At 55.5% G+C, this 25,997-nt stretch overlaps 1 protein-coding gene and 1 non-coding gene across 2 annotated transcripts in view; both read right to left on the bottom strand.

Moving 5' to 3' along the window:
* Positions 1-15,767, bottom strand: part of PADI2 (peptidyl arginine deiminase 2) — a 43,645-nt gene extending 27,878 nt beyond the window's left edge. Inside the window, exons 1-3 of the mRNA XM_045475815.1 lie at positions 15,569-15,767; positions 2,573-2,756; positions 1,569-1,641 (exon numbers count right to left, since the gene is read on the bottom strand). Of these exons, the coding sequence (XP_045331771.1) occupies positions 1,569-1,641; positions 2,573-2,756; positions 15,569-15,660 (349 nt within the window). The 5' untranslated portion in view covers positions 15,661-15,767. The remainder of the gene's footprint in view (positions 1-1,568; positions 1,642-2,572; positions 2,757-15,568) is intronic.
* Positions 7,696-7,828, bottom strand: LOC123600222. Its single transcript, XR_006713581.1, has one exon. It is a non-coding gene; the product is annotated as a small nucleolar RNA SNORA72 (small nucleolar RNA).
* Positions 15,768-25,997: the final 10,230 nt, after the last annotated feature.

The following is a 25,997-nucleotide window of genomic DNA, read 5'->3' on the forward strand; positions in this document are numbered from 1 at the left end:
TCTCATGGTTCATGAGTTCGAGCCCCGCTTCGGGCCCTGTGCTGACAGCTCGGAGCCTGGAGCCCGCTTCGGATTCTGTGTCTCCCTCTGTCTCTGACCCTTCCCTGCTCATGCTCTGTCACTCTCTCTCAAATAAATAAACATTAAACGACAATTTTACTGGCCCGTGGAATCTAAACTGTCTGGAAGCATAGTTAGTATGTTCTGGGGTCTCGGCCCTGCTGCTCCCTCTGCAAACAAGCTTCAGGGTCTTTTAGTGGAGAGGGGGGGGGTCCAGTCCTGCCTCCTCACGGGGCATTGCCATCTGTTCTGTGTGCCTCGCTTTGGCAGAAGTCTCGCTAATGGCATGGTCAGCCCTCTGGGACCACCCCCGTTGGACAGGCCTCTGGCCGCTGCCCTTCCTGCTTTGTCACCAGTGTCCCTGTCTCTGTGGGATTAGGTTTCCTCAGGGCCGGTCATCCGAGACATCCTCACGTGCATACGCCTGCTGGCTCCTGCCTGCAACGGGGGAGGCGTTGGCGCCTGTCTCCCAAGGCCCCGCGGAGGGCGTCCTGAGGACCCCACCCCAAGGCTGGGCTCTCCCTCATGAGGTGCAGAAAGCGGGTCAGGGTAACCAGCAAAAGAACCCACTGGGGAAAAGGTGAGAAGCAGGGGAGCGTTGCTGTTGAGCCCATTTTGGTGGCTAACGGCACACAGCTGGAGGAGGAGGCCCTGACGTGGGAATTAATTGTTTTCTGGGGGCAGTTCTGAGACCCCCCCCTTCGATCCTTGGGACAGCTAGGAGAGTAGATGGCAATCGTGACAGTAAAACGTCTAGGATTGGAGCCTGGCACACTGTAGGTGCTCAATAAAGCTCAGGAGTTTCTCCTTCTCCTCCTCAAAGCACCCAGCACAGGCCGGGACACAGAGTGGGTGTTGAAGAAATGGAAGACATTATTACTGTTTTTAAAGCGCTCAGCACAGAGTTGACTCTCAGTAACTGGTGGTTCTCTCCCCCTGCCATGTGGCAACTCTATCAATGCTACATTAAGGCTGGACAGACAGAATGACCCCCTGAAATATCCTCCCGGAAAAAGCATATACACGTGTACATGGAACACCTCGACTGCAGAAGAAGCCGACCTGAAGGACTGGAGGAGACCCCAGCCCATGTGCCCTGGCACCCGGGCAGGGGAGTGCGGTGCAGATGGGAAGGCCCTGGGAGGGGAATAATCCTGAGCTCCGGACTCAACCTGCTGTGGAGTTGCTGTGTGACTTTGAACAAGTTCCCTAACCTCTCTGGGCCTTGCTGTGCCAAACGCCAAATGAAGGGCTTGGACTAGGCGAGTTAAGGGCCCAGGCATCTCTGTTTCCACGGCTGGGTCCAGGGTGAGTTGCTGGCGGGCCAGGGCCTGCCTCCTCCTGCAGGACACCCCCCAACCCAGTACGGAAGGGACTGGGTACCTGTGCATCCCTTCTCGGGCCCGCGTTATTCAGAGGAAGCTCTGAGTGCCAGGTCCGAGGCACTGAAAACAGGCCAGGTGCCCCTGGGGAGCAAAGGCACGTGGGCCACAGCCCCACCAACTTACCGATGGCCGTGAGGAAGAGCCCAGCCTGGTCAATGGGCATGCTCCCCTCCTCCTCGTAGTAGTTGACGGTGACCTTGGCAGGGAGGGGTGCACCGGGAGGGAGAGAAGAGCAGAGATCACAGATCACAGGCAGCAAGGTTTGCAGGGACCGCCTTCCCTGACTCATACCTCACGGCCTGTCAGGCCAGTTCTCCCCAAACATGCAAACCGTCTCCTCCAGGAAGCATTCCTGGGTTGCGGGGCTGCTTCTGTCCAATTATCCAACCGGACAGGGGCCTCCCCTCCTCCCAGAGGGCATCCGGGGTGCTGACTGCTTACCTGTGTGCCCCGGTGCATTCTGCTGGGCCTACCATGGCGTATGACTAGCTTCTGCTAGGCAACCAGGGCACGGGACTGAGGTTGTTTGCTTTGAAGAACGCCCAGAGCCATCACTGCCGTGGGGCACATGGCAAAGCTCGTAATCAAAGGACCCAGCGACGAGACATCTGGTCTCAGCTCCGGGCACATCACCCAGGGGCACTCAGCGCCCCATTTAGACCACGTCGAGACGGAGGACGTTGCGGGGTGTAGCTTCCAGTGATTTCATAGATCACTCGGCAGCCGACAGCCTTACCCTTCCACGAAATCGTCACTCGGCCGTCTGGCACGGAGCTTCCAAAGCAGTAGCCACCAGCCACACGTGGGTACCAAGCACACAGACGTGGCAAATCTGATTTGACACGCGCCGTGCGATACGGACTTGGTACGACAAAGAACGTGAGCCAGCTCCTTGGTCTTTCTTTTGTGCTGGTATCACGTCAAACTCGTAAGACTGTCCTCTATGGTGTTAAGGGCCACGCACTGCGAAAATTAGGCCCACCTCTTTCTTTTCGCCCTTTCACGGTGGCAACTAGACAACGGGCAAAAGGGGGGGTGTGGTTCCCACTCGCTGTGCGCTGGGATGGCGCGGTCTAGCTGGGCCCCTGGTTCCCGCCGCCCTCGGAGCACCTCCCCAGCCGCGGTACCTTGTCGCTGCTGGCCTCGGTGCTCGCCTGGCTCATAGTGACCCGCAGCGTGGTGCTGGGCGACAGAAGCCAGCGCTGTTTGCCGTTGGCGGCCACCTCCTCGGCCTGCCCGTCACGCACCACCTCTACCCGCACGCGCTCTGAGTGCTTCAGGCTGAAGGTCTGGGCCTCGGCGGGGGCCGCACTGGAGGGAGAGAGGAGAGCGGGTCGGAGGAGGCGATCCCCGGACAGGTGGGACAAGGGGCTCCAAGAAAAAACTCCTGGGGGGCCAGGTGGCAAGGGCCCTTCTGGGGGATCGGGTCTGGGGGCCCCCGCAAAGGACCCCGCTGCACTACAATCACCTGGTTGTGAGGAGGGCCCTCGGTTAAAATACAGATTCCTTGGGCCCGTCTCGTACCCACTGAGTCAGAACGTTCGAGGGTGGGGCCTGCGGCTCTGAATTCTTAATGGCTTCCCCATGGCTTCCGATGGGCACCTGTGTGGTACCTTACGGGTCCAGGCCCAGAGGCCTGGACCAAGGAATGAACTTGCTCCAAAGGCAGGGCCCGCCCCCCTTCCCGTGTCTGAGCTACAGGCGGAACTTGGTGGAAAGGCCTCAAAGCGGCAGGCGCCCAAGTGCGGGGTCTGCCCAGGGAAGGAGCCTGGAACTTGGGTCCTCAAAGGGCAGGGGTGGGTTGGCTCTGTCACAAAGGCCCCTCCCGCCGTGACTTTCTTTCCCACCTTGGAACTTCCCCTCTCACAGTCATTCCTACGGGTTCTGGGGCGGCCTTCTATGAAACGGCGGTACATATAGAATTCTTGAAAAGCCATTAAGATTTCAGGGCAGGAAGCGAACTGGTTTGATCTGGTTTGATCTAGGCACATTTGTGTCCCCCCACAGATACACATGTTGGAGCCCTGCTCCCCAACATGACTGCATCTGAAGACAGGGCTTTTAGAAGATAATTAAAGTGACATGAGGTCATGCGCACGAGGTCCTGTCTGATAGGGCTGGCCGCCTTAGGAGAAGGGGAAGAGAGATCTTTCTCCCACGCACCGAGGAAGGCCACAGCCAGAGAGCGGCTACCCGCCCGCCAGGAAGCATTGCCACCCCAACCCGACCACGCTGGCCCCTGATCTCAGACTTCCGGCCTCCAGGGCTGGGAGAGAGAATTGGCTCTTTTCAAGCCCGCCAACCCGCGGTATTTTGTTACTGCCTGAGACACTGGTTTAAGGGGAGGCCACAGGAAGGACAGGGAGACTGGGGGAGGAAGGTGTCTGGGGAGGACAGTTTTGCTAAAGCCAGCGCCCAGTCTGAAGAGGGCTCAGAGGGATTTAGGTGGGATTCCCCTGGGCTTTAGGACTAAGACATAGAGGTAAGTGTCAGCTTTGAAGGCACATCTGCCGTCCCGAGGGCCCGGCACTCCCGGTTCCTGAGCTGTTCTCCACTACAGTTGGGCATCAGAATCACCAGAGGGTGCGGTCTAAATCCTCAGGGTTTTTCTTTTAAGGCTGGAGATTTGCGGATCCTCTCCCCGGAGTGTCTGGCTGGCAGAGCGGAGGTCCGGCCGGGGCAGCTGCAGAGGTGAGCAGCGGCCAGAGGCAGGGTGAGAGGTTTAGGGCAGAGGTTCTCAAAGCTCAGCAGCATCACCTGGAACACTTGTCTAAATGACGATCGCCGGGCCCTCCTCAGAGTTTCAGATTCAGACGCTCTGGAGTGGGGCCTGAGACTTTGCATTTCTACCATTTCCTTCCTTTTCTTTTCTTTCTTTCTGAGAGAGGGAGGGCACAAGTGAGCAAGGGGCAGAGAGAGAATCCCAGGAGGTGCAGAGAGAGAGAGGGAGAGAGAGAGAAGCAGGGCTTACCCGAAGCGGGGCTCGAACTCACGAACCGTGAGATCACGACCTGAGCCCAAGTCAGATGCTTCACGACTGAGCCACCTGCGTGCCTACTGTTTCGGGGACCTGTTGGTGATGCTGCTCCAGAGCTACACGGGTCTAGGGAGCCACTGGTTTAGACGCCCGGCAGTGCAGTCTGGTGGTTAGAGCTCTGGGGTGACCAAGGTTGTGAGTGAGTCTGTGGAGGCCGCCAGGCAGGGTGTCTCTGAGCCAGGCCACGGACTGCAGGGGCCACTGGCCAAGACCACCGGTCCGGGGCGCTGCAGGAGAGCGTGGGTCAGGGTCTGGCCGTCCATGCCCGGGGCTGGGAAAGGAGCCTGAAAAAGCTCCAGGGCCACCCTGTTTCTTGTCCAACTGCCCCCTTCTGAACTCCTGAGCCCATCTCGGGGTCACTGAGCTGATCTGAGGCTGGACGCTTGTTGGCAGTGGGCTGCTGTCCTCCGTCCACACTCATGGTTGGGAGAAGCAGAGTGGCAGCAAAAACCCGGATTGGGGGTCCACTTGCTTAACACGTGGGCTTGAGCCCAATTTTGCCACTGAGTTGCCGAGGGAGGCTTGGGCGTGTTCCTTGCACCTTCTGCCCACCCGGAAGACACCCACCCACCCCTCCTGTCCCACGGGCTTTGTCCGTCATCCGTCACAGGGCAGGGACTGAGTTTTGTCTCAGGGTGTTGCCACGGGGTACCTGTTCTCTGGATGGCAAGCCCCCGAGGGCTTCAGGGGCTCCCCGCCCCGCCTCCTGCAGAGACCAGCGTGGGGCTGGGCACATCACACACACCCCAGCAAAGAGGGTGTTGCTGAGCAGGACAGAGGTGAGCCTTCTAGAAGTGCCAGGCGGCATCACCCAAAGGGCACGCGCATAAGACGCTGCCAGGTGGCACATGGATGCACAATTGAAAAGATTTATGTATTTATTAAAAGTATTATCTTTTCGGGGCGCCCGGGTGGCTCAGTCCGTTGAGCGTCCGACTTCGGCTCAGGGCATGATCTCGTGGTCTGTGAGTTCGAGCCCCGCGTCGGGCTCTGTGCTGACAGCTCAGGACCTGGAGCCTGCTTCCGATTCTGTGTCTCCCTCTCTCTCTGACCCTCCCCTGTTCGTGCTCTGTCTCTCTCTGTCTCTCAATAATAAATAAATGTTAAGAAAAAAAATTTTTAAAAAGCGTTATCTTTTCATGGCAATTGATAAAGGATTGCCATTTATGGTAATAACATAAGTTCTCCATTTATTTACTTTTATTAAAATTTTTAAAGTTTACTTATTTTGAGAGAGAGAGAGAGAGAGAGAGAGACAGCGCAAGTGGGGGAGGGGCAGGGAGAGAGAGAGGGAGAGAGAGAATCTCAAGCAGACCCTGAGTTGTCAGCACAGAGCTCAACTTGGGGTTCGGACTCCCGTGAGATCATGACCTGAGCCAAAACCAAGAGTCAGACACGTAACTGATTGAGCCACCCAGGAGCCCCTATTTACTTATTTTTTAAAATAGGCTCCAAGACCTCGTGATGGAGAGTCACATGCCCTACCCACTGAGCCAGCCAGATGCCCTGCAAGATCGCCACTTAAAGTTAGGGGCGCCTGGGTGGCTCAGTCAGTTGAACATCCGACTTTTGATCTCAGCTCAGGTCATGATCTCATAATTTGTGAGTTCGAGCCCTGCATCAGGTTCATCCCCTCTCTCTCTCTGCCCCTTCCCTGCTCAAGCTCTCTCTCTCTCTCTCTCAAAATAAAGAAATAAACTTAAAAAAAATTAAAATAAGATAAAGTTATAAAATGTGAGTTGATGTAAAGAAAAATGTTAACAGTACTACAGGCAGAATACTGTGTGGGGGAAAAATCACAAGCCTGGGCAATTGTGGTCTCAGGTCAGGAAAATATTCCTCTAGCCCAAGTCCCAGCTTTGACCATCAACTTGCCGGATGGCTTTGGGCAACGCACTTTTCCTCTGTTTCACCAAATGGAAAATGGGAGCATGACACCAGCGGGAGGCGGCTGGCACCGGGGGAGCGCAGGCCCTGCACCCAGGGGTGAGGAGGGAGGCACTGAAAAGCTGGGGATCTCTCGGCCGGGTCCCCACTTCCCTTTACGCACAGCCACTATGATTTCATCTGGTTTTATACGTTGGGTTTCTGCATACAGTTTAGAAAAAAACGCTTTACAAACTCACAGGGCAGGATGAGTTTTAGGACCCGACTTTGACAACTGCTGCTCTAAGTGATGCTTCCTGCCACCTTCGTTCCTCTGGGCCAGTGAGAAATTGGAGGAGGCCCCAGAGGCTCAGGGGGTTAACGCCTGGCCCTGGCTGGCATTGGAGCTCCAGGGCCCCATTCCCTCCTACCCCAGCACCAGCCCTGCTCTGAGCTGAGCAAACAGCTATTCTTGGAGCGGCTCTGGCAGGAGCAACAAAGGCACCCGTTGTCCCCTGGAGATCCTGTTGGCTGCCTCCCTCCCCAGAAAGAACCAACCTCTCAGAGCTCTTCCCCCAGAAACCCGAGAACCAGGGGCTGTGGGCACCTTGATTGTCCCTGGAGAAGGCAGGGAGGGGCCCAGGACAGTATCGAGGGACCGAGTGGGGAAATTGGGGGCGGCCACGATCAGGTCACGATCTCACGGTTCATGAGCTCGAGCCCCACGTTGGGCTCTGCACTGACAGCATGCAGCCTGCTTGGAATCTTCTCTCTCTCTCTGCCCACCCTCCGCCCTGCTTGTGCTCTCTCGCGCGCTCTCAAAATAAATAAATAAACTTAAAAAAACACTGCATTTCTTCCCCCCCCCCCGCAAATTTATGGAGGAACAACTGACAAATATAATTGTGCATATTTAAAATGTCCAACATGATGATGTGCTACACATACATGTTGTGGAATGAAACTGCATGTCTTTCTTTTCTTTTTAAAAAAATGTGTTTAATGTTTATTCATTTTTGAGAGAGAGGGAGAACGTGAGCAGAGGAGGGGCAGAGAGAGAGAGAGACACAGAATCTGAGACAGGCTCCAGGCTCTAAGCTGCCAGCAGAGAGCTGGATGTGGGGCTTGAACCCATAGACTGTGAGACCATGACCTGAGCTGAAATCCAACGCCCAACCGACTGAGCCGCTCGGGTGCCCGGTGTCTTTTCTTCGTTTCGTTATTCATTTAGTGGCAAACTAACAACGGTTATCTTCAAAAGTTATTACAGCAAAGGTGCTATCATTTCTCGAGGTGAATGGGAGACCTAGGATCACAGACCCTTCCCACCTAAGAGGCATCCCTGGGGTATGTCGCCAGCATTTGCAAAACCAGGACTAGGGAAGGGACAGGGGTCTGGGGACACGCGTGTGGTCTTAATACGGCGAACGTGTAGCCTGGAGACTGCCTTTCTAACAAGCTCCCGCAGTTTGAGAAGCAACGAATTGGACACAGACAGGAGGAAGACGAGCAGAGGATGCCGGCAGCACGGGCAGCCTGGGTGGTGGCTGAAGCGGACGTTAGCCAAGCGCGTTGGAGAAATGCGGGAGAGCAGCGTGGCCGCGGTTTGTGAGCAAAGGGGAGGGGGGTGGCGGGAGGAGAGGACCTAGCTCATGGCGAGGAGCTGGCCTTCCCCCTGCGCCCCCCCGCCGAGGGCACTGATGGCTTCTAGGCTTCGGTGACATGATCGTTTTTGCGCTGTAGACAGATGGCCCAGGGTGCGGGGTGGGGAATGTGTTTCAGGAGAGCAACAGCGCAAGGTGGGGGGGGGGGGGGTTCAGTGAAGTGACTGCCGCTGTCCGGGTGAGTCAGGATGGCGGTGTGGGACAAGGTGATGGCCGTGGGAATGGAGAGTCATGGCTGGTGTCACACAAAGGAGCTTGGAGCAAGAACTGGAATGCGGTGTCAGATGTGCAAGAGGGAGGTTGGCTGAGCCCGGCCCAAGGGAATGGACTGCGGAGACCTAACATGTGCCCGGCCCCCCGAAGGTTTTAGGGCGTCCGAGGAACCAGTCGGTTTCTCCGATCTTCGCTCAGTCAGAAGGAAGGGTCACCAGCTTGGCCTCGTGGGGCCGGGGTGCCCACTCGGCCCCAGGCGTGAGGGCACGGCGTGCCCGCTCCTAGCTGGCATCTGGAACTCTCGGCTTATCCACCTGTCCCGGGCCTCGTTAACACCAGGCGGGGATCACCCCCACAGGGAGCCCAGCTCCTGGCGGTCTGACTGCGACATCCTGCCCTCGGGTCTCTGCAGGATGTGAGGGGGTTTGTGGGTGCCAGCTTGGCAGGCAACCCCACGGCGAGCACCCTCCAGACGGGAGGAAGGCAAAGCCTCAAGCTGGCGTGATGGGGGCTGGGGACGGGGATGGGTCTCTCTTCAGCCACCCCCTTCTCTGCCTGGTGACCTCAGCAGCCTCTCTCAGTAGGCACTGGTGCTTCCAGCCGCCCCTCTCCTTAGGGCAGAAACAGTCTCCTCTGTGGTCACTCCCTCCCCAGACACCTTCAGTGGCTCCCCACTGCCTACGTCACAAAGTCTAACGTCTGAGCCTGGCAGTCAAAGCCCTGGCTTGAGCTCACCGACTCTCTAGCCTTACGCTCTAGGCTACGGAGTCGATGCCCTTTCTGCCCCTGTGGGTCCCTACTGTCTTGCCAGGTACCTTTGCTCCTGCATGGCATGTCCTGGTCACACTGTGCACCCTGTCCATCCTTCAGCTTGGCTGCCTCCTCCTCCAGCAAGTCTTCCCTGATGCCATCTGCCAGGATTCCTCCCTCCCCCCACTTTGTTGGTGCCTCAAACGGCACTTAAAACAAATGCTCAACATTTCTTTCCCATGAGTCTCATGGATGTTTTGAGGCCATAGCTCGTTATCGTTTTACTAATATTACAATAAGCCCAACGGTACCTCACGATAATGACTTAGTGAGTATTTACTATGTGCCAGGCACTGTTGGAAGCCCTTGACTCACGGGATCTCGGTCCATCCTTCCGACACCCCATGAGGTCTGTCTCAATATCGTCCCATTTTACAGGGGAGCATGTTGAGACTGGCAGAGGGTGAACACTTGCTCCGAGCCTCAGGGACGGTGTTGGCAGAGCGTGGGGGTAAATTCAAGCTCTCTGAGCTCTGGGTCTGGCGGCTCCCTTCCTGGGGGAGGATCCACAGGTTACAGAAGGCGAAGGGAGAATGTCAGGCCTGGCTCAGGACAAGAGCAAATGAGAGGCCCTTAGGGACCCCTAGAGCTCCCTGCTGATTTTGTAGGTGGGGTCAGAGGCCCAGAGAAGGGACACCGAAGGCTTGGGTGAGTGGCCTAGATAGTCAAAGCCCCTGGCCATGGAGTCTGGCGTGGCTGGACAGGCAGAGCTGCCTCTGAAAACTGCCCCCCCCCCCCGCCCCATCTAACAGGTGTCTGTCCAGCCGGGGGAGGGGGGAGAGGAGAGGACAATGGTGGTGAGCCCCTGTCACCATGCTCCCAACCTGATGCAGGGCCCTGAGGGCAAGGAGGGAAGGCTCTCGGGGACCCCAGCTATGCCAGCTGGGCCGGACACACAGGGTACAAGGTCCTCCTTAGAACGCGGCCCCCCCACCCCCCAACCCCTCCCAGGAGCTAGCCTGAAACCAGAGCCCCCGAACCGCTCCTGGCAAGGCCTCCTCTTTAGGGTTGAGAGCGCTGGGTGCTGTTCTAATTTATGAGGCCTCCTGACTTGGCCTGATTCCTCCTACCATCATTCTCTTAGCAGCAAGCGCTGCTCTGGCCAAGCTCGGCTACATGCCCTTGACCTTCCACTGGCCAGTCCAACGGTGCTCATCCCTTGAGGCTGGGGGTGGGGAGCTCAACCCAGTGACAGGCCAGTCTACATGCATCACTGGCCACATCCATCCATTCATTTACTCAGTGAAGGAGCCCTTCATTGACTCGGGGGCTGGAGGTGTATGGGAGTGAGGAAGGCAGCCGGTGTGGAGAATGCTGCTCAGAGGAGGTGATATCTGAGCTAAGCCTTGGTGGATGAAATGTCAGGCTTGCAGCGGTCTGGGGGATGGTCCTCCAGGCAGAGGGAACCGCATGTGCAAAGGCCCTGTGGTATGAATGAGCTTGGTGTGGTCGAGAGCTAGTAGGATCCACAAAACCAGTGCGGCCAGAGCGGAGTGCGTGCAGGGTCGTTGGCCAGAGATGGGATCGGTGAGGCAGGGCTTGGCACGCTAAGGGAAGGGGAGATCATGGCACACCAAGTCTCCATTGCTTCTAACTGGATCGCAGACCCTCCCTGGCCTTTGTCCTAAGGATACTTTCTAAAACACTCATACCAACCGAGGAACAGGGAGGGAGGGAGTCTGAGAAGAGTCGAGGGAGTGAGGTGGTGAATTTGGAGGCTCTGGGCTCTTCCCCAAAGTGGGGTACAAATCTGTACCCCTCCCTATGTTCCCAACATTTTACTGTGCCTGCTTCTCCCGCCCTGGTACCCTCCTTCCTGTCTTCTGCCCGAAAGTGATGGTCAAGATCCTGCCAAGAGACATGGCTGGTCAGCCTCTGCCCTGGGGTATGCCAGGGGAGGGCGCGGGGATCATTCCCACCTCCCTTCTCATCCTGAGGCCAAGTGTAATTTAGGACACCACTCTGCAGAGGCAAGAGACAATTGTTCACATCATCTGTGCCCTGAAGTTCCTGTGGACTTCAGGATACGGATCCTGAACTTTCTCCAACAGAGTGAGGGGGCCGCCTCTCACCCCCCAGGACTGTGTAAACAAAGGGAGGGGTAGGAGAATCTGCCTTCACAACTTGGTCTGTGGGTCAGCGGGAGAGTCAGGCAGAGTGTGATCACCCCATTACTTGACCCCACGGCTGCCCTTTCTCCAACGCCTCCCAGCTCTGGGGGTGTCCCCGCTGGGAAACCAAAGGTGAGTGGGGAGGAGGGTGAAACCAACATGGGAATGTCACTGCTCTGTGCCCTCACTAGCCTCAAGCCAGGATCAGGCGGGGGCCCCGGCAGCCCCAGTGAGGAAGCAGCTGCCAGCTAAAGGGAACATCTGGGGAGATGGTGTGGGCAAGGCGTACCTGTGCTAGACCTAAGATAAGATGCTTGGGCGTGAGAGAAGGAAACAGAAAGTGCCTTCAATAACTATGGCAAAGCAAATCTCTAGATAAAAATCCCCACTTCCCCTTTTCTGTGTGTTTAGTCACAGCTCGCTAGAACCAGCACCCAGAATGTGCCTGGGTCAGGGCGTCCACCCCCAAAGGGTCAGTGTGGCTGGGGGGAGGGGGGGTCAACCATAGGGTCTGCTGAGTAACGGGGCAGGTGGGTCCCCACCGTGTGTCTGGGAGGGGAGCCGCGTGTGAGTCTTAGGAAAGGGGGTGTGGGTGTGGAGACTTGTTCATTCTCTTTTGTCACTCAGGAGTGAGAAGTCAAAAATACTCCCTTACTAGCTGGGCCCAGGGTCCATCAGGCCTTGTCCCTTGATGCCTCCACAGAGACCCTGGCAGGGGCGTGGGGGAGGGGGGCTCATGTGGGGTCTGGCGTCAGTACCTGTGTCTGGATCCAGAAGGACTCATTGGGCAGTGCAGGGCTGAAAGGGGGCGAGTGAAGTGTCTGGGGGCAGCGGAGGGTAGAAGGGACACAGGCTGAGAGGGTCGCCCAGTTCAACCTGCTAGTTTGAAGGTCACACAGGATAGAGTGGAAGTTAAGTCAGACAGACCTGGCCCGGAGTCCTATGTGACACCTCTCTGGGCCTCACTTTCTTCATCTACAAAATGGGATGATCTCAGCATGACCCCCAAGGTCTGCAATGAGGAAGATACAAGATAATGCATTTGGTTTCTCAGTGCTCCCTAAAATCTCTGCCATTATTAATACTGACAGTAGCTCGTAACGCTACCAATATTAGGTGTGACAACAGCAGTAATAGCTCCAGCTGCTTTGTTCTAGAAAGGGCTTCCTTCCACTAGACCGGTGGTTCTCAAGCCTGGGGGTGACTCTGTCCTCCCACCAGGGGACTCCTGGCGTTACCCGAAGACATTTTTGCTTGTCACTTTTGCAGGGGCATTGCTACTGGGGTTAGAAGCCAGGGATGCAGCTAAACATTCTGCGAGGCACAGAACAGCCCCCTCCCCACCCAGCAAAGAGTTATCTGGCCCCAAGTGCAACGGCGTTGAGGTTCAGGACCTCTGCTCCAGGCTCGTGCTGTTCAGTACAATGACAACCGCCTACCTGGGGCTCTGGGCACCCGATGCTCGGTGAAAACTGAACTGAGATGTGCCGTAAGTATAAAATTTACACACTGGATTTCAAAGACTTAGTATGAAAAAGACAATGTAAACTATCTCACTAACAAGTTTCATACTGATTACATACTGGAATGCTAGTATTTGGGATTATATTGGGTTAAATAAAATATATTATGAAAATTGGGATGCCTGGGTGGCTCCGTTGGTCGAGTGTCCAACTCTTGGTCTCAGCTCAGTTCACGATCTCACAGATTTGTGAAATAGAGCCCCGAGTTGGGCTCTGTAGAGACTCATAGAGCCTGGCTGGCTAAGATTTAAGGAAGAAATGTTTGCAGCCTGGGAAACAGCTGGTTGAAAAGCAGCAAAGCAGACCAGGAAAACCAGGTGTCCTTTGAAATGTCAAGCCTGGAAACAGCCAGACCTTGCCCGGGGATCAACATTCCCACTGTGTAAATGCTTAATCTAAGGTAGAAAAACAACCCCCTTCCTGTGATGTATATACTGCCCCCATCACGTTCCGCTCGCCTGCCTGCACGTCACTACCCTGATTGTAGTCATCAGCCAAAACCTTAGGAATAAGCTTTGATCCTGCTTTTGAAACTACGTATTTCTTTCCCCTGCAGCCTTGGAGACGGGCCATCACCACTCGAGTTCTTGGCCCCCTTGCTCTCTCCTTTCTTTGATTCAGGAGCCTGGAGTAATCTGTCATTTGCTGCCCCAGGGTTTGCTGATCAAACCCGGCAGGGCTCTGTGCTGACGGCCCTGCTTGGGATTCTCTCTCTCCCTCTCTCTTTGCCCCTCCCCAACTCGTGCATGCGCACACACTCTCTCTCTCAAAATAAACATTTAAAAATATATTTTATGAAAATTAGTTTCACCTCTTTATTTAGTGTTTCATTTATTTTTGAGAGACAGAAAGAGAGAGAGAGGGAATGAGCGGGGGAGGGGCAGAGAGAGAGGGAGACACAGAATCCGAAGCAGGCTCCAGGCTCTGAGCTGTCAGCACAGAGCCCGACGCGGGGCTCGAACTCAGGAACCACAAGATCGTGACCTGAGCTGAAGTCGGATGCTTAACCCACGGAGCCACCCCGGTGCCCCACACCTCTTTCTTTTAATCCTAAAAAATGGGGCCACAAGAAAATTAAAAATTTACACTTGTGGCTCAGTTTGTAGCTGGCATTCTGTCTCTGCTGGACGGTGCTGGTCTAGACTTCACCTCTTCTCTCGGGGGTGGGGGAGTCTTAAGGGATGTGCAGTTGCGGGGTGTGGGTTGTGGTGGCAGTGGCCGCTTTCTTGAGAAAGGACAAAGCGGATCATCACAGCTCTGCCCCCTGGCAGAGGGAGGGTGAGTCCACACCTCCCCGACTCCATGCCCGCCCCACCCCCACCCCGCCCCGGGGCTGGGCCTCTCTCTGCCAGGACAAGGTAGGGCAGGAGGCCTGAGCATGGCCCCTCTCTTTTCTCCCCATCCCCCCTCCGGAGGCACCATGCCAGTCTTTCGGGCTGCGGCAAAAGGGCCCCAGTGCACAAACAGGCGGGTATGGGGACAGCTGAGGCTTAGAGACCTAAGTGCCCTGGCTACCTGCCCACCCCCTGGCAGTGCTCAGTTTAGGACTGGGGGGTGGGGAAGGGAGGGGAGCTCTCCCAAGCACTGAGGCCTGGACCACACTCCACTGCTGCGTTATGACCCTCAGAAACCACCCCTGGAGTTTCCATGTGGACAACCGAGGCCAGGGGCAGATGCCTGGGGAGGGTCCCTCATCTGCGTGGTGACCAGGACCTTCGCCTTCATGGAAGGAGGCTGGGGCTTAACGGTATCAGGGTGGCCAGTGCCTGCCCAAGAGGTGGCAGGCGACTGGGTGGGCAGGGCTGCTGGGGCCACCGGAGACGACAGAGGATGGGCTGGGGAGGGTGTGTGGGAAGACACAGGGATGGGATTGGTAAGGGTCTGGGGAGGCGGGTGGTCCAGATGACAGGGCAATTTGGGAGCAACACGTCACACTGGCACCTCCAGCTCAGCTCAAGGCACAGGGAGGTTAGGGGACCTGCCTAAGGTTATCAGCATGGGGTCCCGCCTTAGAGTCCGGCATGCTCTCTCCTGTTGGCACTGACCCCTCCAAACTCTAGCAACGAGGAACATTTCACATGCTTGGAATAGAGGGCTGCTATGGCAGAATGGTCACAGAATGATCCTACCTGGACCCCGTCCACCTTTTCACTCACACCAGCCACACCTTCGCAAGGATGCCCCACAGAATTACAGGAGATGGACCACTGGCCTTGCCTGCTTCCTGGGGGCTGGGGGCTTTGGGGGGCATGGCCTCAATCCCCCCACCCGATGTCCTGCTGTCTCAGAAATCCTGCACCCTGCCAACATTTGTGGGCAAGTGAAGACAGGGAGGGGACAGGGTCTAGAATCAGGGACGCTCTTCGGACAAAGACCCCCACCTCTGCACCCTCCAGCCTGGCAGAATAAAGTCCTTCTCAACCCCAGGGTGAAGTCAGGGGAAGGCATTTGGGGACAGGAGCTCACAGCCAGTGCCTGGGGACAGGCAACCACGGGCAGCCCCCACAGGGCGAAATTGGAGCCTGAGCAACCCCCAGGGCCAGATTCCGCCCCAGGGCAGCTCCCCTCTGGCCTGGCCCCAGCCCCCCCCCCCTCCCCCAGCAAATCCTGGAGAAAGCTCAGCTGATTTGAGGTGAGTGGGGAGTCGGGAGGGTCTGAGAGGAAGGGGAGGGCCTGGGGGGAGAAGGGAGGTGCTGAGGGGAGAGGATGGCGGGAGGACTAGGGGTGTCTCTGGGGTTGTCCTGAAAGGGGCTGGAGGGGGTCAGACCGTGGGAAGATTGGAGTACAGGGGAGGGGCCCTGGGAAAGGGGTGGTGAGGTTGCTGGGTCTGTGTGAGGGTCTCGGGATTGGGGGGGGCGAGAGGCGGGGGGTCTCGGGCCGTCGCGGTGGCCCTGCTCACCTGTAGACATCGGTCCAGAGGTGCGTGCCCAGCACGTACACCGCCTCCACGCGGCTCCCGTACTGCAGCCGCACGGTCCGCTCCTGCTGCATCGTCCCCCAGTGGCCGGCCCTGCGCCCGTCCTCGCTCGTCCAGGTCAGGTCCGCCCCGAGCACCTGCAGCAGGTGAGTCCCCTCGAACCGCCTGAGCCGCTGCCGCCCCGGGCGGCTTTATCTACGGCCGGTGGGCGGGGCGGCCGGCCGGCCTCCTCTCGCAGTGGGCTGCGGGCCCGTCCGTCAAGCGTGGCCACGCCCCCACCCTTCCCGCGCGCGCGGCCCCGCCCCCTCGCCCCCGGAGCCTGTAATCCGGGTGAGGTCAGCGGTTGCCAATTTCCTCCTTTCCACGCTTGCTTTGCTGGCTCGATACGCTTGCAGTGGGCTCCCAGCTACCGGCGCCAGGACGCCGGGGCCAGTCTGCCCTCCGGGCGCCCCCAGTTTTTCAGGGCAGATAGTGCAACTGTGCAGCTGTCAGAGGTCAGAGGGGAGAGGACAGGAAGCGGCGGGAGCCCAGAGGGAGTGGGCGCCCAAACCCAGCCTGGGGGCCAGACCCGAGCCTTCTTAAAGGAGGCATTTGCAAACTCGGGGGAAGGGAGGCGGGGGAGTCGCCAGGAAGCCAGATACAAGCTGACATCCCTCCGCCCACCGGACAATCAGGGAAAATGGGGAGGGGGTGGCAGGCGAACCCAGCAGCCTACAGGGTCAGGATGCCAAGTCAAGGCATTGGTGAGTGGGTGGGCGGTGGGAGCCTTGGCGTGGCTTCTTCAGCGAGGAATGGTCGGGTGTGGAAGTGAAAAGGGCCATTCTGGCTGTGGAAGATGGAGGTTCCCTGGGGCAACGGGGGTGGGGGAGTGGTGGTGATGAAGACCCTAGCTGGGGCTGTGTGAGCGGGGGGGGGGGGGGGGGGGGGGGGGGGGCCGGAGAGGAGGGGATCGACGTGAGCAGCGGTTGTGGGGTATTGACGTTCTGGGGGAAGGGCAGGGAGGGGTCCCGAGCTGGTCTGGGCTGCGGGGCCAAGGAGGGCGGCACCGCAGGGGTCAGTTCGTGTCTTGTGGAGGCTGAGGTGTGGGACAACATCCAGTGGGAGCCCAAACCGGTCCCCACCCCTGTCTCAGACCCTCCCCGCTCCGAATCTGAGCCAGGGCCTACGCCTATTCAGATAATTCAGCCAGCTATGAGTAGGTGTACCTTGGTAGAGTGGACAGGAGCTGGGGGAGGAGGGGGCGGGGGGAGTGAACAGAGGTTACAAGAAAGAGGGGGCAGGCTGGAGGGGGTGTGTGTTTGAGGAGGGGGCAGGACTGCTGGGGCATGGGAGCTCTGGGAGGGGGTGCACTTGAGTGAGAGGGTTGAGGCTTAGAAGTGCCCAGAGCTGAGGCACACCCAGCCCCTGACCCCATCAACTTTCTCGAGGTGGCCCAAACTAGGAGAGAGTAGAGGCCAGCTGCTCCTGGGCAGAGCAGGATCTGGGAGGAATGTGGGTGGCGAAAGGGGAAGGCCTGAGTTGGGCTAGGGGGGCGTGTGCCCCAAAGGGCTCACAGACCCAGGGAGACGCTGGTAACTTTTAATAGGCTCCTGGCAGTGCTGAGGTCAGGAGACAGCTCGAGGGGAGCTACCTTGTGCACCTTGGAGCTGACTCTGAGGGTCCCCCCAGGTGGGACCTTGCCTGGGCATCCCTCTACTGGAGTCACTTTTGCAGCCCCTACCCTGTGGCAGATACGGGGCATATGCTGGGGACCCTGCCTTCCTGGGGATCGTAGAGCATGGTACCCTTATCTCACCCACCAGGGAACTAGGGCCCAGAGTGTATGTGTGTGTGTCGGGGGGGGGGGTGGTGGAGGGACATCGCACCCCCACCTAGGCCCCGGCAGGTCACGACAGCAGCCGCGTAGTGATAACGTCAGGCAAGAGGTGGTGATCGCCAGCAGACAGAAAATAACAGCGGGCCCTTAATGCGTTCTTTCTGGAGTGTGCCAGGCTCAGCTCCAGCGGCACTTTTCATGTATTAGAATTAGATCATCGTACCGTCCCAATTAACCCTGCCACTTTACAGATGAAGAAAGCGAGCGGCACAAAGGTTAAAGAATTTGCCCTCAGTCTCCTAGCTCCCAAGAGTGGCGGAGCCAGGGTAGGACTTGTGTGGCCCCGGGGGTGGGGTGGGGTGGGGGACAGGGGAAGAGCAGGCAGGAGCAGAGAAGGAACGTCGGCTCTTCATTGGTAGATGAGGAAACCCAAGTTCTAGTCCCCTTGTGGAGCCTTGGGCAATGCGCCCTGCCATTTGGAGCCCTCGGTTTTCTCATCTGTGAACGGCTGCTCTCTCCGCATCGACGGGAGGGTGGCATCACCTGAGACAATGTATGGAAAACACTAGCACGAGGTCCCTGGCGCGAGGCAAAGCAAGAGATGAGACTCCCTCTCCTTGAAAAATTCCAACCGGGACCCGGTGGACCCACACTCAGGGTTCCTGTCTTTGGCTCAGGGCCTGGTTGGTGTTAAGATTGGGGGGGGGGGGCTCCCGGTGCCCAAGGGTTTAAAATAGCTGAAGTGGTCACAGCTGTTGGTGGATTCAGGGCCGGAGGTCTCACGCATCCCTGCTGCTCCCACCGCTCCCCTGGGGGCCGGAAGAGCCGCAAGGCATCTCATTGTGCCTTTTGGGGAATGCCAACAAAGGACAGGCTTAGCGTGGGCCAGTTCCTGGCACTGACCCGCACCCCACACCCCTGACTCCGGCTCCTGCCAAGCATTTGGCTGGAGAGTCTGGGCTGGAAGGGCTCCTCTGCGCTGCTCTGTGCTACGATCCTTTCCTGGGGGTCTCTGTGCCCCCCTGTGCCAGGCCTTGGGGAGGTGATGCAGACATCTCATGGGCCTGCTTTGAGCTCACTGAGGGCATCATTCACGCTAGAGTTTAAAAAGAAAGAAATCTATAAGCAATACCTGATGAGCATAGAAAAAGAAAACAAGTATGATCACCCGTGACCTCAGGCCCGGAGACATCACCGTGAACTTTTTTTGAGGAAGGTCTTGCAGGGCCCGCCCAGAGGCGGTCCGGTGCTGTTGTGGGTGACCGCACTGGCTGAGCCCTCAGGCTCTGCCAGGAGCCGCTCTGAGGGCTTTGCACCTCTTAGCTCATTTAATCCTCCAACAACCCTGTGAGGCGGGAGCTATTATTATTCCCAATTTGCACAGAGGCACCAACTGGTCTGGCGGTGAAAAGCACGCATGGCCTTCGGACTTGGCAAACCTGGGGTCAAGTCCAGTTCTGCCCCTCGCTAGCTAGGAGACCTCTCTGAACCGTAGCTTCTTGTTCCTTATAGGGGAAACTGGGGGTCCCCTGCCCACAAGGTTGTAAGGAATAGTGAGGTGATACACACAGGAAAATGTTTAGCGTATCAGAGCCCAGCTCAGACTAAGTCCGATAGATGGAGTTATATATTAACTCCAACCTGGATCCAGTGGACCCACACACTCGGGGCTCCTGCTCCTGGCTCAGGGCTCGTCATTTAAAATATATGAATAGATTTTAAGTTTTTGTGAAAACAGGCTTCTGAGTGTACGTGCTGTTCTATAACACACTTGAAAAATCTCTGTGGTTTGTCAAGGGCATGGGTTCCTAGGGTGCAATCATCGCTCCCCCTTCCTATTGTCCAGAACTTCAGAGTTTGCAGATTAAAGCAAGGTTCTGATTCCCCAAGGAGGCCCGGAGAGGGGAAGGGATTGGAGCGAGGTCGCCCAGCCAGCCAGCAAATGGAAGAACGCAGGGTGGGGAGTGGATGATATTTAGCGTCACTGTGTGCCTGGCTGTACCAGGCACTAGGTGGTCGGAGATGTAAAAACAGACAGCTGTGGCCATTCTTAGGAAGGAGAGGGCAGGAGCAGGGGAGTGTTCTTGATCACTGCTGGGGCGGAGAGACTTTTTTCTACCTTTCAAGGTTCTTGTAGCTGGTCTACGAATCAAACCGCATGAGACAGATTAACGAGAGAAAATCAAACAAAGTCTAATAGTACACATACCTTCTGTTTACATGGGGGAGACTCAGGAAAACGGAGTAACTCCTGAAATGGCTGAAGCCATCACCTTAAATACCATTTTCGGCTAAAGACAAAGGAAGAGGGACGCCTGGCTGGCTCAGTCAGTAGGGCATGCAACTCGATCCTGGGATCATGAGTTCAAGCCCAACATTGAGGGTAGAGAAGACTTAAAAAAAATTAAAGAAAGAAAATGGAGTCAGTTGTGGGAGGTGACCGGGAAAAGCACAGTCAATAAGGGGCAGGTGTTATGCAGATTTAAGTCGTGCCTTCTCCGTGGATAGAGTGTCTAGAGATTTAGAGTCCTCCCCCTTTTCCTGGCACAGTGAGGGAGACACCCTTACACATAAAGATTTCCCGTATACATATTAAATGTACATATTTTGTACATACATATTTTGGGGTGGCCCCCTAAAGCCTCGTAAGCAGATGTCTGAATCTAAAGCTCTTCTACACAGAAGTTCTTTTCTTTAAAATACATTTTCTTCTTCTTCTTTTTTTAAAGTTTATTAATTTTGAGAGAAAGCAAGAGGGAGAGAGAGAGAGAGAGAGAGAGAATCCCAAGTAGGCTCTGAGCTGTCAGCACAGAGCCCGATGCAGGGCTCGATCTCACGAACCATGAGATCATGACCTGAGCCGAATCAAGAGTCAGATGCTTAACTAACTGAGCCACCCAGGGGCCCCTATACAGAAATTCTGGAGAGGCCACTGAGCCAGGGCCTTGGGGACCCAGAGGAGGGGAACAGGACCGCCTTGTAGGATGAGGTGAAAGTTGGAGGATGGTCTGGAGATGAGAAAAGTGTTTCAGACAGGGGCAAATGCACGTGTGAGGGTCTAGTGAGTTCCATCTGGCCAAGGTTTGGGTAGGGTAGGGGCTGGCCTGGCCAGGACTAGGTCACACAGTGCCTTGTAAATCACAGGAAGGACTTTTGGCTTTACCTTAAGGTCACAGGAAAGCCTCACAAGGGCTGATAGATGATATGACGGAAGCTTTAGGAAAATCACTGCGGAGCCAAATTTGGCAGGAATTTTGATAGGAGGCCAGAGCGGGGAGGTGATGGGCCATCCATCCTCAAAGCAGCTCCTTTATGCCCAGGGATTGCCCTCCACCCCAACTCTGCCCCCAAGAGCAGCTCCCCACACTCTGGGTCTTTCCTTGCTTCCTCACATCCCTTTTCCCCCAGCAAAGCCCACCCTACGATCCCACTTTCTTGGAAGGGGGTCTCTGGCCAGCCAGTGAAGGAGGGGCTCTGGCATGGCACCTGAATTCCACTTCTGCCTCAGCCGTGGGTCCTGTAAGCGGTTTCACTCAGGGGAAGGGAAGGGCTGAGATGTTACATTTATACATTGTTACATTTATACAGTGGCTTGAACAATAACAATGTAGTCATTCTACCTTTAATATCATAGGTATTCAGAGCGAGACTCACACTTGAACGCTTTCCAGGGCTACTGTCACCTATGGAAGTGTGTGTGTGTGTGTGTGTGTGTGTGTGTGTGTGTGTGTGTGTATGTACAGAGAGAGAGAGATTTATTTTAAGGAACGCTTCATGTTATCGTGCTATTGTTGGGGCTGGCTATTCTGAAATTTGTAGAGCAGGACCGCAGGCTGGCTGAAAATTCAGGAAGAATTTCTATTGCTGTCTTGAGTGTGAAATCTGCAGGATGGAAACCCAGGCAGAATTTCTATGTTGCAATCTTCAAGCAGATTTGCTGCCTGGAGAAACCTCAGTCTTTCTTCTGAAGGTGTTCAACTGATTGAATGAGGCCCACCCACAGTGTGGAGGTGCTCTGCTTTTCTCAAAGTCTACTGGTTTATTATTATTATTATTATTGTTATTAAGTTTATTTATTTTGAGAGAGAGAAAGTGCATGTGAGCAGGGGAGGGACAGAGAGAGAGAGAGAGAGAGAGAGAGAGAGAGAATCCCAAGTAGGCTCTATGCACAGAGCCCAGGAACTGCAAGATCACGACCTGAGCCAAAATCAAGAGTCGGACGCTCAACCGACTGAGCCCCCCTCAGTCTACTGATTTAAATGTTAATCACATCTAAAAAAATATATACCTTGACAGCGAATCTATTCTGGTGTTTGCCTAAACAACTGGGTGCCACAGCCCAGCCACCCTGACCCATAAAATTAACCATCACAGCGCCACAAAGGCCACTAAGCCTTCGATTCATTAGGTCACCATCTCTGGAGCATTGACTGCCTGCCAGCGATCCCCGCTACAACCTCAGAGGTAAGTTTCTTTTTTTTTTTTTTTCTTTTTTAATTTTTTTTTTCAACGTTTATTTATTTTTGGGACAGAGAGAGACAGAGCATGAACGGGGGAGGGGCAGAGAGAGAGGGAGACACAGAATCGGAAGCAGGCTCCAGGCTCTGAGCCATCAGCCCAGAGCCCGACGCGGGGCTCGAACTCATGGACCGCGAGATCGTGACCTGGCTGAAGTCGGACGCTCAACCGACTGAGCCACCCAGGCACCCCAGGACTTGGAAAGTTTTAAATGAACACAAGGGATGTGCATTTGTGGCTTGGGTGTTTCTCCTGGAGGTGCTGGCCTAGATTCTTCTGTCACGCAGGGGCCGTGGCCCTCTTGCGCATGATTGTCCCTTCTGGGTTGAGCCTTCGTGCCCGCACATACTGAATATTTGGTGAACGGGGTGGGATGTCCCGGGAGTTCCCAGAGGGCGTCGGGGCAAGAAGATACACGGAAAGGAAACCGTTCGGACGAGGAAGAAGCGATGACCACGAGGTGGCGCCAAATCCCCATCGTAGAAGCCGGGGGGGTGGGGGGGGGTGGGTGGGAGGGAGGTTTTCTCCCCGGAGGGACGGTGGGTACCCGCTGGTGTTACTGCCAGATCCAGGAAGCCGCCTCTCTCTGTCTTAGCGCCTTCCCTTAGCTTTTGGGACCCTCTCCCTATTGGGTGGTTGGAGTCAGTAGGCACTCCATTTGTGTGAGGTCAGTGGTGGGTCCTTTGGAGTGGGACCCTCTCCTTGGACAGAGGAGCCCGGAGAAGGAGGAAATGAGGCCCAGAGAGGGACAGAGACCTGCCCAAGGTCACACAGCCTGTTGGTACGGGTAAGCAGGAGCCAGGTCCTCTGAGCCTCATCCTTTACGCCTGTCCTGTTGTCTTCATGCCTTGGTCCCGTGAGCCTGGGTGTTGATTCATTCTAATAAGCACTTAATAAGTAATCACCGAGCACGCATCATCACTGGGCTGGGCAGGAGGCGGGGCGTAGGTCCGTAAGACACAGTCCATCTTTAGGAGCAACCTAGCAGGGGTGGCACACGCATGCACACACACACAACCCCTTTATAAGAACTCACGGGGCACCTGGGTGGCTCAGTCGGTGAAGCGGCCGACTTCGGCTCAGGTCACGATCTCACGGTCCGTGAGTTCGAGCCCCGCGTCGGGCTCCGTGCTGACGGCTCAGAGCCTGGAGCCTGCTTCGGATTCTGTGTCTCCCTCTCTCTGACCCTCCCCCGTTCATGCTCTGTCTCTCTCTGTCTCAAAAAATAAATAAACATTAAAAAAAAAAATTAAAAAAGAACTCGCCTCGGGCACTCACAACCACCTGGAGGCAGGCGTTGTCATGACTCCTGCTATATCCCACACGTGGTTACAGGCACCATCTCTAGAATCAGTCCACCTGGATTTAAATCCCAGCCCTGCCACCTGCTGGCGTATGAGACCTTGGACAAATCGTTTTACATGAGTCTTGGTATTCTCATCTGTGAAATGAGGGTAACTATGGCACCTACTTCCCAGGTTTTCATGAGGTTTAAATGAGATAATACACAGCAAGGGCCAGGCGTTTTGCTCGAGTCATCTTGCCTGTGTTTTCGCGGTCATCGCTCAAGGCCTCTGCTGACCAGTGCTACAGCAAAGGCATCAGCTAAATCCCATGGGGGGAATGCAGGGGCCTGTGGGCGGGGGGTTCGCTCGAAGCAGATCCTGCCACGGAAATTCAGTGCAAGTTGTTTATTTGGGAGGCAGGAGGAGAGGGAGGAGTTGAGGCAGTAAAGGTTAGGGAGTCAAGAAAGAGAGTATTGCCGAATTTACCACTGTAGGCAACCGCGGCTTGATTCCACTGGCAGTCGGTTAAGTGTCTGACTCTTGATTTCAGCTCAGGTCGTGTCCTCACGGTTTGTGAGTTTGAGCCCCGCATCGGGCTCTGTGCTGACAGTGCCGAGCCTGCTTGGGATTCTCTCTCTCTGCCCCTCCCCTGCTCACTCTCAGTCTCTCTCTCTCTCTCTCAGAATAAATAAACTTAAAAAAAAAAAAAGAGTTATCCTAGAGAGGGGTGAGGGAGCTGGGGTGTTCAGCCTCCAGCTGAATCACGTGTGAAGGGCTGTGCCTAGGTGGTGGTGGTGATGGGGGTAATTCCTCAGTACTCCCGGTCTGGGGCCTGCGGCAGAGAAAGCCTTCTGCCAGGCAAAGAGATACAGGCGCTGTTGGAAGTCTGGCTGGTACGCACAGCCCCTGCTTCACAGAGCAGGGAAAAGTTAATTCAAGCTAAGGAAAGAAGGGAAGGCTCTATGGAAGAGGTGGCTTTTGAATTCACCTTTGAAGGACGGGTAAGAGTTTGACGAGCAGGGCTGAGGGAGGGCATTCCTGGCAGGAGGCAGAGCACAGCCAAGAACGGCGAATGTGGGGACGCCTGGCCGGCTCGGTCGGTTAGCCCTCCGACTCTTGGTTTCGGCTCAGGTCATGATCTCACGGTTCGTGGGAGTTTGCCCCAGATCGGGCTCTGAACTGAGCGTGGAGCCTGCTTCGGATTCTCTCTCTCTCCCTCTCTCTCTGCCCTTCCCATGCTGATGCTCTCTCTCTCTCAAATAAAAACTTAAAAAAAAAAAAAAAAAGCGAATGTGGAAGCTCTGGGAGTGGGGGTAAATGGTGGGGAGATGTTTGAGGGGCAGGGCCAAGAATACAGTCTGGGGCCTTGGAATGCCAAGCCAGAGAACCTTCGGGATGGATTCTTTGGGCAGTGGGGAGCCATGGGAGGTAGGATCTCTCTGGCTGCCCCTGAGGGTGGGCAGGAGGGACTCCTGAGAGCAGGTGGGAGGCCTGCTAGAGGTGGCAGGCGATGAGGTCTCAGATGGGACAGTGGGACTGAACTTAGAGGCAACGTGGAGGTTGAAGAACCTTCTGGGGGCAGGTCCTAGAAATCTTGGAGCCTGGAGTCCTTTCTGTCCCTCTGGGGTAGAGTAGGGGTGGGGCAGGGCAGAAATCTTAGGTGAGCTCCTCTCCGTGTAGCCAAGCTCAGCTCTGCCATATGCCCACCGTCCAGCAGGGGGCGCCACTGGCACAGAAACCCTCAGCTACTTAGCGCTCCTAGAAGGAAGACAGACGTGGCCAATCCTCCCCGCTCTGAGTGAGTGAATTAGCTGGATTCCATTCTTAGGGGAGGACTTGAGACCTAGCAAGACACAGCCAGCAGCCTGGAGTTGGGCGGGCCTGGATTTAAATCCGAGAGTCACCTTTATCTCTCTGTGTGTCCTTTACCTTTCGATAATGTAGGTGTATCCTCTGCACATGATTGTTACAAGGATGAAATGAGATAAAGCACATTAAAGCCCCTGGCGCATAGTAGGTGCTCAGAAAATGGTAGCTGCTGTTGTTACTGGTGAGAAAGTTCTGGAAACAGCCACTAGCCGTGAGGGCTGAAGCCAGGTGATAGGAGCAGTCCAGAGACCGGGACCTTGCCCGAGGGTGCCAGTCCATCTGGGCGGTGGGGGGACCCTCAGGTCCCTGGGAAAGCGGGAGCGGGTGACCTGATGTTCATTTCCAAAGCTATTGCTACCTGAGTGTCAACACGAGTTTTTGGTGCCTTTCAGTGGCTTTTCTGCCTGGAGAAGATTATTCAGCCTCCTTTGGTTTTCCAAAATTAACATGCGATTGATTATAGTTATAAATTCAACAATCCCACCTCAGCGTTTGAGTTCAGAATAAAAATCTTTCATGAGTCGAGCAACTTTTAAAATAATTTTTTGAAATGATCACTTAAAAATGATGAATGTTTGTTTGCAGTCTTGGTTAAATTAAACACGCTTAAACATTTTAAATGGAAGATATAAATTGAACGTATTCAATTTCTGTTTAAAATACTTCATTCACTTGCCTTAATGACAAACAAAACGTTCGCAGGCACTTACACGGTTCTTAGAAATCTGGTAATTTATGTTAATAAATATGGTGAATTGAGATTCTCAGAACTACTCTAATACTGTTGACAAACTTGATTAGATTTCAATTAAAAAATCCGAAGTCTAAATCAATCAATGATTCGTTTGTGCATTTTCAATTAGAAACTTAAGGCTGATCTGTTATACCCATCAAGCATGTTCTCTTAAATATTATAAATACT

Source organism: Leopardus geoffroyi, chromosome C1, assembly GCF_018350155.1.
Source record: "Leopardus geoffroyi isolate Oge1 chromosome C1, O.geoffroyi_Oge1_pat1.0, whole genome shotgun sequence".
Lineage (NCBI taxonomy): Eukaryota > Metazoa > Chordata > Mammalia > Carnivora > Felidae > Leopardus > Leopardus geoffroyi.